General features: G+C 32.6%; 1 protein-coding gene across 1 annotated transcript in view; it reads left to right on the forward strand.

Moving 5' to 3' along the window:
* The window catches only part of LOC145287925 (sodium/hydrogen exchanger 1-like), a 137,188-nt gene that overhangs the window by 67,821 nt on the left and 56,909 nt on the right, over nt 1-12,458 (forward strand). Inside the window, exons 9-11 of the mRNA XM_080135877.1 lie at nt 4,684-4,759; nt 5,814-5,884; nt 11,130-11,241. Of these exons, the coding sequence (XP_079992003.1) occupies nt 4,684-4,759; nt 5,814-5,884; nt 11,130-11,241 (259 nt within the window). The remainder of the gene's footprint in view (nt 1-4,683; nt 4,760-5,813; nt 5,885-11,129; nt 11,242-12,458) is intronic.

Below are 12,458 nucleotides of genomic sequence, written 5' to 3' on the forward strand. Positions count from 1 at the left end.
GAGTATATATCAGTTAATATCTTATATGTTTTTAGATAGAGTGGTATGGTTCTCAATTGATTAACTGTGTCAGATATATACCCGAGAGTCAAAACAATGAAAAGAATATGCTCTTGTCATAGCTCTAATAATTATATATACTTGTATATTAAGAATTGTCGCCACAACGATTTCTTAATGCTCATTGTAAATTTGGGAACGATTTTAAACGATTTTAAATTGTCAAATTTAAAGTAATTTTGGTTCTTGTCCAGAATTTCCCCCATATTTTTAATATAAATTTTTTTTTTAATTTGCATGATGTATGTAACTGTGACGAAAATTCCAAAAATCACATAAACTGAAAGTTTTAAATAAGAAAATCAAATTTTATCAGTATCCGAATAGTGACTGTCTCGCCTGCCAGTTTGAAAAAAAAAACTATAGAAACAAAGAGATAACTCAACAATAATTCGTACTTACAAGATCTATGTTGTAATGCTTACGAATTCCCATTAATCGCCTAAACATGATGATTTTCTTTATAAAAATATAACAACTTGATCAATTTACATGATAAAATTTTTGTTTTGTCACAGGTACATGCATCATACAAATTTTTCTTTATTAATACAGGGGGAATTCTGAACAATTCTAGACAAGAACTGTAGGTTGTGGATAGAATTAAAGTTAACGAAGAAAAGGGCTGACATTATGGTTCCTTTGTACTCCTAGATGGCAAGTCACTAATCTCTGATGACAGTTCTGTGCCCATGTCAGTAACAGTAAGCCTGTGCCAACGTCATTGGAGACACACAAGCGATCAAAATACACCGATCTTCTAAAAGAGCTTCCAAAAATGTCCATTTCTACACCTTCAATTTTGTCCCTGATCACCCTTAAAATGTTACTATCTTAGAAGACACCATCCCCGATTCTCGGATCTTAATCTAATTTTATTTTTGACATACCACTTAGTTTCTACTTCTAATTAGAGACTGACTTGCTTGTTTTCAACTGGTACCGGAAAACAATGGGTTATCTCTACTTAGCAAAGGGTTGAAAGAGTCTTACTAACCTTTCTCATTATCATTTTGTTTAGATTATTTATTTTTTCTTCCTTTTGGGGTGTTTATTGGTGATAGGACGATTCCAATATTTTTAACAATTCCGATACAGTTACCGATTCAGTTCTAAATTCCCGATTCCGATGCAGTTATTGATTCAGATTTTTAATCTTTTAAAATCTTTAAATATTTACCTATAATTTTTTTTTAACTTTCTGATTGCAAGAAGAATCCATGTAATATATGCATATATTTTCATAAATTTAAAAATACACTTTTTGCAAATTTTTCTTTTAGTTTTACTAATATTTTAGTTTTAAAATTAATGAATATTTATCATTTTATTATTAGTACCATCAATAATAAGGTTGTAAACAAAAACAAACAAAATTAACAATTAAAAGAATCGTTTTTAGTATCAGAAAATAGACACTAATTTTCCCGATACTGATTCCATTAAATTGTCCCAACTCTACAGGGTGGAATGAAAAAATTGCTGCCATAGAAAAAAAACGACATGATTCCATTTCCGTTTCATGAAAGCCGGTTTTCTTTTCTTGCTGCATACCATTTATTAGTTGCCAGTTGTGTATAAATCCCAAGAGTGATAGGAGCCTTCTATCATATCTGAAAGTGACACAATGTTTAATGAGCGAGATTGGAGATGCGTCGCTGTACAACATGTTCTCTACCAATCCAAGTTATGACAACAGGATCATTGCCAGTACCCTCAAAATGCATTGCTGGATTGCCATGAATAACAGTGACATGCCCAGAGTGATGAAAACAAAGTTTCTGACCATGGTTATGGTCTTTGGTGTGGTTTCAAGTGAGGGCCACATCATGCCACCTCACATCTTCAAAGTCGGCCAAAAAGTCAATACCAAAGAGTACTTGGATATGTTGAAGAGTGTGGTGATCCTCTGATGCAATAAAGTGAAAATCTCTCAACAAAGGTTTCCTTTCTAAAACAATTGCTCTTGACATATCAAAGGCCTTAATAGGGTATGACATCAAGGCCTACTTCACAAGATTTCGATCACTTCATACCCTCCAAAAAAATTCCAGCAAAAACCTAACAGTCAGCCGTGGTTCTCTCCAGAATGTCCTGCTGCCATTGAGCACAGAAATCATTTTTTCCATTGCTTCCAAAGTAATAGATGTACTCAAACTAAAGCCGCCTTTCAGACTGCCAGCAATGACTGTAAAGGAGTAATAAAAAATGCAAGAGAGTTGTATGCTCAGTCTGTTAAATCCAAAGTAGCTGAGCAGCAGCTTGGTTTCCACCAGTTTTGACAAATAACAAACAAGGTCCTGAACAGAAGCGCATGTTTTAACCCAACCATAATCAATGGACTTGAGGCACTTTTGTCAGCATCAGACAAAGTCAAACTCTTTGCCAAGAATTTTGCAGCTAATTCTACCCTATAAAACCAAGGCCATCAACCCCCATATTTCCTCCTGTATCAGAAAACATGCTATGCGAAATACAAATATCTGTGTGTGATGTTACCAAGCTAATCAAATACCTTGATTCCAGAAAAGCAACTGGCCCTGACAGCATTCCAATTATAGTGTTGAAAAAGCTTCAACCACAATTAGCTCCCATACTTACAAAGCTGTTTAAGCGTTGTCTTAAGGAGAAGTGCTTCCCAACACCCAGGAAAACTTCATCAGTATGTCCTGGATTTAAGAATTCTGGTGATCAGTCATCTCCCTCTCAGTACAGACCAATAAGTCTCCTGTGCGTCATGAGTAAGTTGCTGTTAAATAGAGAGGTAGTCAACCACCTCAGCAGAAATAACCTTCTTAGTGACATGCAATATGGTTTTTGTTCTGCTAGATCTACAGCAGAGATGCTTGCGGTTATATCTCATATGATTAGCGAATCTCTCTAGAAAGGAAGCCTTTGTTCCTTTCTAGAGCAATTGCTCTTGACATATCAAAGGCCTTTGATAGGGTATGGCATAAAGGTCTACTTCACAAGATTTCCAGCTACAGTATAGCTGGAAATGTCTTCTCAATTATTGAATCATTACTCTCAGATAGGTTCATAACCTGAATTGTTTTTTTCAATAAAAGTTTTAAAATAAAACTGTAGTGTTGTTTTTTTTAAGGCGACAACTTTATCGTTCTACCTTGTAGTATTTATAGATTGTTGTGCCACTCCCCATCATGTTTAATATAAAAATCTTTGCAAATAAAATTCATTATTTAACAAATCATTTGGGGATTATTAAGTAGGATTTGTTAATCTGAGTTAAGGCTGTTGTGTTATCTCCGCTTGTCTATAGATAAAAGGAAGTCTATTTTGAGTGATCTCCCTATTCTGGTTGTTGTTGTTGTTGTTGTTGTTGTAGTTTCCTTTGACAAGATAGCGGTTTAGCTGAGACTGGATGACTGAGGAAGGAGTAAATGAGGTATTTTGGTGAAAGTGTGTATGGCAGGGTAGACAAAATTTCTTAAAAGGAAAACAAAATGTTATATGACCATCGACCACTCCCATCCTTTCCCCATACATAATGCAATACATAAGCTCAAAAAGTTGATCAAATTTTTAAAATTTTTATTTTAATTTTTTTTTTTTTTTTTGTAAGAAAACATTGAAAAAAAAAAATGAATGTAAAAAATTGTAAACTTTTTGGTTAAATAAATTCTCGATTCTTGTCCAGGTATCTTCCTATATAAAAAAAAAAGAAAGAAAAATCTCTATGATGTACATGCCCATGACAAAACAAAAATATATTCCAAAAATCATATAACTTGATTAAATAAGAAAATCAAATTTTATGAGTACTCGAGTAGTGATTATCTCCCTTGCCCTTTTGAAAAAGACGGCAAGAAACAAAGGGAGATAACGCAACAATAGTTCATACTTACTATATGTTGTAATACCTACGAATTCTCCATTAATAGATTAAAAATTACTTTTTTATGAAAATAAAACTACTTGATCAATTTATATGATTTTTGGAATATAATTTTTCATTCCTCCATGTGTACGTACATCATACATATTTTTCTTTACTTTTATTTTTTAATATAGAAGGGATTCTGGACAAAAACCAAATTCTCGAGATTTGTATTCCAACCAATTGCCATAAATACTGCCTGTATCTATTAATGACATACCATACTAGGAACCAGCGTGTATTAACTTGGTTCTATGCGTGCCTCTCTCTGGCCATTATTATTCATGGGGACGCCTTGAGCCTGCTCTCAGCCTACTAAGCAAGCAGGACGTGTAAATTTTCTGATGTTTTGAATATAGACTTTTCAAATTTGTCCGTTGAAAAAAAAAATTCACAAATCTAAAATTTAAATCTAATATTCATATTTTTTCAAATGTTGAATTTTGTATTTATATAATAAATAAATAGACTTAATTCGATGTATGTATGAAAATAAAAAATAAAAAGCCTATTTCTCGAGAGAGACACTATTCTAGAAAAATAAACCCATATTCATTTTTTTTAAGTTGCAAAGTTTCTGCAATTCCAAATTATAAAGGCAATTTTGATATTACAATTAACAGCAAATGACGACTGTTTTTGATTTTTTTCAACTGATTTCGTTTCAATATTTTTATATGGTTTATCTAAAAGCCTCCATCTTAAATCGTCTGCTACTCTTGTAGGTTTTGGCCGTTTTCTCAGAACTTGGTGTCAATAAGCCACTACACATTGTTGTCTTTGGAGAATCGCTTTTGAATGGTAACTATTTCCTTCTGGTTTTTATTTTGATTATGTCCTAAAAACTTTAAGAAACATACATTTCTTTCTACATTTCAAACTTGATGGCGAAAATCACAGCTTGGTTTCTTTTGTGCACGTTTGAATTAAGGCTGAACACATATTTGAAGAATGGAAAATTTTTTTCCTACAATATCGTGTTATACAGAACTTCCATTGAATCGTACTGACACGAGAGATCTCTAAAGATGGTCTAAAATTACCTTACATGTGCTTTCAAGTAGCACCACATTTCTATTTGCGCTATACCATCCCCACAACGATGGTGTCACCATCTTTGAGAGCATCGTGAATCAAATTGACCACGTACTGAGTGTCCATCCTACAACCAACATTCACATCTGTGGTGACTTCAACGTTTACAATATTGAATAACTGGTCCACTCTAATAAGACAGATTATGAAAAGAGGTCCTGCCATGATTTTTCACTTGTCTATGATCTAACCCAGATTGTAGACAAACCCACCTAGTGATCAAACGATTCTAAAATTGATCCCGATTCTGATACAATTACCGATTCTCTTCAAAATTCCTGATTCCAATACAATTACCGATTCCAATTCTTTTAAAATTGTAAAGATTTAATTAGAGATTTGTTGTTTTTTTTTTTTTGTTTTTTTTCTTAACATTTTCACATTATTGTTAAATCTTGTATAATGTCTACATATATTTTTGCAAACATAAAATTACACTTCGGAGGGAAAGAGTACATTACACAAGTACAGCTTACTTGATATATTTTTCAAATGTTTTGCTTGTAATTGATTGAAAATTATGAGACAACTAAAGATTTATTTTGATTTTAAAACAAAGCCGAAATGTATTATTTCATTGTTAGTGTACAGAATTCATCTCCTAGAGAAAAATAAAGTTTTTGTTAATTGCTCTAAAATGTTTCGGAAATAGTAGTTCATTTTACGTGAAATTTATATATATTCCAACAGTCACTATACTACTATTGAATCACGTTTATTTCTTGTGATTTAGTCATTTATCATACTTTTTCTCCTTTAGATGGCGTGAGTGTTGTACTATACCGGGTAATGATTAACATTAACAAAATGAATCAAATAACAGGAGAACATGTAAGTCAGCCATTCACTCTTTTATTTTTTGCTTTTTTGTGGGAAGAGGTACTTGTAAGAAATGGGTATTTCAGATGATTTCAGTATTTATGTAATCCGTCTCGATAGCCAAAAAAAAAAAAAAAAAAAAAAAAAAAAAGAATGTAAAAAGGTAGACCACACTAAGCACGGAAAGGGTTAGAGAAAGGTTAAAAACAAATTTTAACCCTTCAAAAAAGTTAAAAATAAAGTTTTAAAATTTCCTAAAAAAAAAAAAAAAAGTTTTTCAAGGCATAAATGGTAGCTTTCAAATGGTAGATTACTTCATCAATTTCCAGGAATGACTCAGTATTCTCAGTCAACTGACTCACTAAATACTGAAATCTGGATGCTCATTTCTTACAAGTGACCTTTCGTGTTCAATCATTTGAACTCTTTGATACAGACAGAAAATCGTCATTTTAAAAAATCGATGCTACTTTAATAAGTGTTTAACTTTGCTATATTTGACCTACAAAAAGAATTTATGTGAATTTGATTCACAATAAGCGACGTGATCTGACACATAAAATACAAATGATGTATACTAGATCAAACTGTTTGAAGATACCAGTTTCCTAACCTAAAATGCACCAGACATTGATCTTATTGTTTTTTTTCTCTATCCCTTTGTAAAACTCGATCATGTTCTACAAAGCCAAAAACAAAAACAACAATTTTCTTGTTTCTGAATTCTGCATGGTTCTGTAGTGTAGTGGTAGCGTAATTGGTCAATTTCAGTTGTAAAATACACTCTCCTTGGTTCAATCCTCAGTGTGGGTGATACTCAAAAAATACAATTTCAAATTATTTAGGACTTCTATCCAGTCGTATCTGATGGAACAAGAGCATGCTATCTTCATGGATTAAATAAAGAGTTCTGTTCAAAATTCTGTGCAGATTCCAGAGTTTGACAGAAATATTTCAAAGTTTGAGAAGATACACCTAAAGAAGGTCGTATATTGACTGAAACGTTATTAAAATAACACTCAAGATGAAAACAATAATCCAAAGAATCAAAATAATAAAAAAATTTTCCTCTAGAAAACAATCAAATCAAACACAATGAATAAATATTTGAACATATAAAGAACTTGAAGCATAAAAACTTTTACCAAAATGACTGAATTCAGCATTAAAAAATCCAAAGAGGGTTGATGTGCCGTAAAACAAAACAACCAAACAGTCAAATAATGTAAATTCAAACAATATCAATACAAGCGTTTCTATTAATTTTTCCATTGATTTACTTTTATTTTAATCTGGCAAATCCACTCATATTTCTACGGCTTCATCATAGAAATCAATAAAAAAAATTGTTTTTTACAGAAGCAAAGAAAAATTGTCTGCACTGCTTTTGTCTATTTGTCATGTGAACAGATTTGTGTAAATGACAGAAAAATATCTATAAATGTCGAAAACACCTATGCAGCATTTATTTATTACTGGGGGGGGGGGAGCGATCGTAAAATATGCTTAAATATATTTTAATTTATTTAGATTTCGTATTTAATATTACACAGCCAATTCTCTATTAAATATTATATAGTACCTAACATATAGTACCTAATTATATATATAGTACCTAATTATATAGTACCTAATATATAGTACCTAATTACATAGTACCTCATTATATAGTACCTGATTATATAGTACCTAATATTTAGCACTGATTTCAGAAGTTAAACAAATAATGACTTGAGTGCTCTCAGCTAGAATCAAAACCAAAACAATAAGAGCTCCAGTTGCATTCTCTACTGTTTCAGCTATCGACAATTTAAAATTAAACCACTTCTAGCTATGATTGAATTTTCACATGCACAAAACTAATAGAAATAGGCCGGCAAGTTGAAATGAACATTTTGCATTGCAACTTGCCGACATATTTCTGTATGCGTTATTCATCCATTCAAACAAAGATTTTACTCATTATAAATCATCCTTGGTTGATAATTACTATTTCCTGTTAATTTCAGTAGCTTAAGAGTTTATCAGTTAAATATTTTCACACAGTCACACACATATATGCATTTACTCTTTTATTTATATAAATTAGGTCCCTATTTTTTTTTTTTACTGGAAATCGCTCCAGACAAGGTGTGAAGCCACTTCATGTAATAAGCTAGCAAGAACAAAAGATGATTATTGCAAAGACGGGAGATGCCTATGAGTCTTAGTCTTGAAAAGATTAAAGCTATAGGTAGGAAGAGAGTTCCATAAACCTGCAGTTCTTGGAAAGAAACTACTGGAATAAGAAACTGTAATACAATGAGGTATCAAAACAGCGAATTGATGGAGACCACTAGACCAACAAGTCAAACAAGCTGGAGCAAAGGAATAGATCAGATAATTTTGAAGGAGACATGCCATAATAGTATTTATAGAAAACACACACTAGCAACATCACGTCTGTGAGAGGAGAGAGTCTGCAGTAAAGAAGAAAGAGTAGAAGCCAATCAAATTAAAAATATGTTTCTCTACCTTATCAAGAACCCTGTAATAGAACAGAAATTCACCAGCCCAAGTATAACAGCAGTACTCCATACATGGTTTGATAGTAGATTTGTAGAGTTAAAGAATAGACTAGGGTGTGAGAAAGTGTTTGGTGTGATAGAGAGAACTGACTTTAAGAGAATCAGAAAGAGCAATGGATCTAATGTATGAACTCCAATGAAGATTTGATGACGAAGAAAGATCAAGAAGTTTCAGTCGATTTCTTCTCAAGAGTAGAGCTATCCATGAGACTCTCACAATGAAAAGGGATATGTCTATAATCGAAAGTCATGGGCCGTGTCTTAACTGGATAACTCAAAATAAACCATTTCGTATCCTAATTCACAATTGAGTCGAGGTCAACTTTTAGTAGAATTAGAAGGATTAAAATGACCTTCCCCTTCCTTTTCTTTTCATTTCCTAACAAAAAATAGAAGTGACCAAAGTGGTCTCGATCTACATTAAATTTGTAGAGGAAAAGGAAATATCAGAAAAGAATGTCAGAAAAAAAAAAGGTTAAACTGACTGAATGAGTTGACATTTAAGAAAAGAATGTAAAGTTGTTGTTAGTCAACACATGTTCAAAAAAAAAAAGAAAAAAAAAGTATTTTGGTATAATTAAGAATTATTTTTTACTAGCCTGGATGACCGGCGTTGCCCAGGTGTATGGAGGTGTGTGTTGAACAATAAAAAAAAAAAGTGGTAGTAGGCAGGTAGGCTTGAACACATACCACGAAGGAGGAAAATAGCATGAAAAAAAAATGACATCTTTGCCCTTTTTTGGGCCCTATTAAAGAAGGAGAGACTAGTTGTAGATGCACCAGCCCAAATGTGGCAACAATACTTCATGTATGGGCTATTTTTATTACCTTTATCAGTATATAAAGTTTGTAACATATACTAAACTTAATTTTTATTACCTTTATCAGTATATAAAGTTTGTAACATATATACTAAACTTAATACCATGAGACACAGAGAATAGAATGGAAATATGACTAAATACAATATGCATATTTAATTTACACATGCGACATAATCACGTTGACACACCGGTTCCCACTGGATCACCGAAGTTAAGCAATGTTGAACCTGGTCAGTACTAAATGGGTGACCATTTGGGATTTCCAGATGCTGTATGTGCTCTCCGCTTATCTCGGCATTGTTTCCAGTCTTCCTGGACTTCTCCTTGCCACTGGACTTAAACAGTGCCGATTCAGGAGAGCTGTGGTTGGAGATTGTGCAACCCTTGCCTCACAATTACACACGCAGCTTCCCCACAGGGGGTATCCTTTGTCTTTTGAGACTGAATGGATGCATCGATTTAATTTACGTATTAACAAACATAAAGTGGGCTTTTGACACAACATAAAAGAATATACGATAAAAAGGGCTTGTCACTCATCACTTTAAGTGGTCTCTAGTTTCTTTATATTCAAACACGTGGAATCTTGCTGCTCACCATGGTGAACATCACTCTCTCCCTCTTCCAGTTGAATAAGTCTCTCTGCTAAAAGGGGAATTAACCCACTAGTGTCCTTAGCAACCGATGCCATTCTCCTTTACACTGTCAAACAGACTATGATGTGTAAAATGGATCTAAGCATTAAACAGTAAAGTTTTTCAAAATAATATTTTTATAATCTGTACCATTCACTTATAATTTTTTTTTTCTCATAAATTCTATGGATAACATTGATGTTCTTACTCAATTAAAAAAAATCATATTTTTATTCTGATGAGATTAAGGCACTGATCAATCAGCTAGTAGGGCCCATTAATCCTATATGTCCCTAAAAGAACTAATTATCCCTGTCAGGAACTAACCAGCAGTTGGAGAGGAGCTCAAATCAGCAGAGAAGACAGACCTCTCTCTTCCCACTCTGTCCACTGGATCCCATTAGGATGCGACTACTTCACTGAAGACCTCTACTGAACAGCATGAGGAAACTTCAAGTTTCTGCCTTCCAACACAAAAACATTCTAGAACTTTACATTTTTTCTTTTCTTTCTGTCACCTCAGACACAGTTCTGCTTCTTATGAAATAAACCCTTTCGTTGTTTTATTTTAAAAAGAGGTGTTGGTTAATTATTCTGTGTTTTTTGTGTTTCAAATTAATATTAAGGGTTTTGTGCACTCATGCATATAAACTTCCTAAACCTGGAAATGTTTGTGCTGTGTCTATAAATCAGGATGAAAATTTTCCTGGGATAAAAAAAAATACAAATTATAAATATTTGTATTTTCTGGATTACTGTTATCATCTTAAGGGTTATTTTTACAACGTTTCTGCCAATGTAATCTCCGGCCAGCTTCAGGTGTATCTTGTCAAATTCAGGAATTTTTCTCTTGAACTCAGGAATCTGCTTGGAATTTTAGACAGAACCCTTTATTTAATCCGTGGGGGTAGCATGTTCTCGTTCTGTTAACCATGAAACAGCAGCTGAAACTCAAGATGAGAACAGAAGCCTGAATAATCCAAATGATACAAATTATCAATCCTCATCTCAAAAATTCAGAAACAAAATTGTAAATAGTTTGAATTTTACTTCTAAAAGTTTCTTTTTTAAATCTACAAAGAATTTTTCATCTTTTTAAACCAGCAAATCAGTTTATTTGTGAGGATTTTTGCATTTATTTAATTTTTGGACTTTTTTTTTTGTATTGAAGAGTCCATTTTATCTGCACAAAGTCTGTAAAAAAATTATTCTTTTTCTCTTTTGTTCTTAGGTTGGTTTTGGAATTTTGAAATTCCTTGCATGCGTCGTTATCAGTTGCCTCATTGGATGCACTGCAGGTGTGACTGCAACTTTGGTCTGTAAATACAGTCATTCCAGACACAGTGAGTGTGGCATTGTTCTGTTAATTATTTGACAGCTAACAAATATGAAAAGATTTGATATTTTTATGTCATTAGATTCTGTTAAGCGGTTTTCCCCAAAACTCCATAAAATAATCCGTTCAAATTCTTTCCTTTTGTTCTTTTACATTTGTTTTTAACCTACAAACTCTTCCATTTTGATGCATGAAAATGATGCCCAATGGTTTTTTGTTTCGTAATTTGTAAATAAAGGGAAACAACTCTGTATTTAGACAACAAAATTTAGTTATGAAGTACTCATCATCATCATATTCGGTTGAATGTCTATTTTATATATTCATTTCCAAACTACCCTATCTGACCAGGTCTTTATTTATCTTTCTTTCTCTTAAATTCATCCTTATCATTTCCACCCAATGTTTTTGTAATGAAAAAGTTGAAGTCATATTAAGCTTGGGAAGCTTTATTTATCTTAAAACATTGCAGGGACTTTATGTGGGTTCATAATGATTTAAAAGGAGGGGGGAAGAAAAAGAGAATACCCAAGGGAAGTAATTCGATTCTGGAGAGCATAAATAGATTTAGAAGAGTTTTTCAGCTCAGTTTTTTTTTTTTTTTTTTTGGCCCTCCCCTGCCAATTGACCTTAATATTCTAATGTAAAGTTAAAGCTTAATTAAAGGGCAATAACCCACCCCAGACGATCATCATTTAGGAGACTGAAAAAGGGAACACTGATAAGGAGAAAAGCAAAACAACCATTATGTGCAAAACTTCAACTGCCAGAAGAGTGTCACTTAGAACTCAATTTTACCTTGTACTTTATCTGTTATGTCACAAGTCCTTGTGGACGATTCTGGTCTGAATTTTGGAAGCCTTAAAGTTATTTTACATCAACTGAAACGTTGTGAGAATAACACACTGAAGATGACAACAGTAAATAGTCTGAATAATCCAAATAATACAAGCGGTGTAATTGTTGATAGAAAAGATTTGAAAAAAAAAAAAGAAAAGGAATAAAAATTTGACATGTCTTGTGTTATAATCAGGATTCCCATTTATTTATAAAAAAAAATAAAATAAATTTTTTATATAAAAATTTTCTTCCTTTTCCAAAACGTTGACATGATCACTTTTCAAAAAATTTTTTCTTCAGTTATTTGTTTCTATTTTGATATTCTTTTCAGCTTTTCTTAGCTAAGGGAAAAGACCACTTAAGAAATTGGCTGAGCTCTTTGAA

This window comes from Euprymna scolopes, chromosome 11, assembly GCF_053919585.1.
Source record: "Euprymna scolopes isolate OS-2025 chromosome 11, ASM5391958v1, whole genome shotgun sequence".
In the NCBI taxonomy this organism is placed as follows: domain Eukaryota; kingdom Metazoa; phylum Mollusca; class Cephalopoda; order Sepiida; family Sepiolidae; genus Euprymna; species Euprymna scolopes.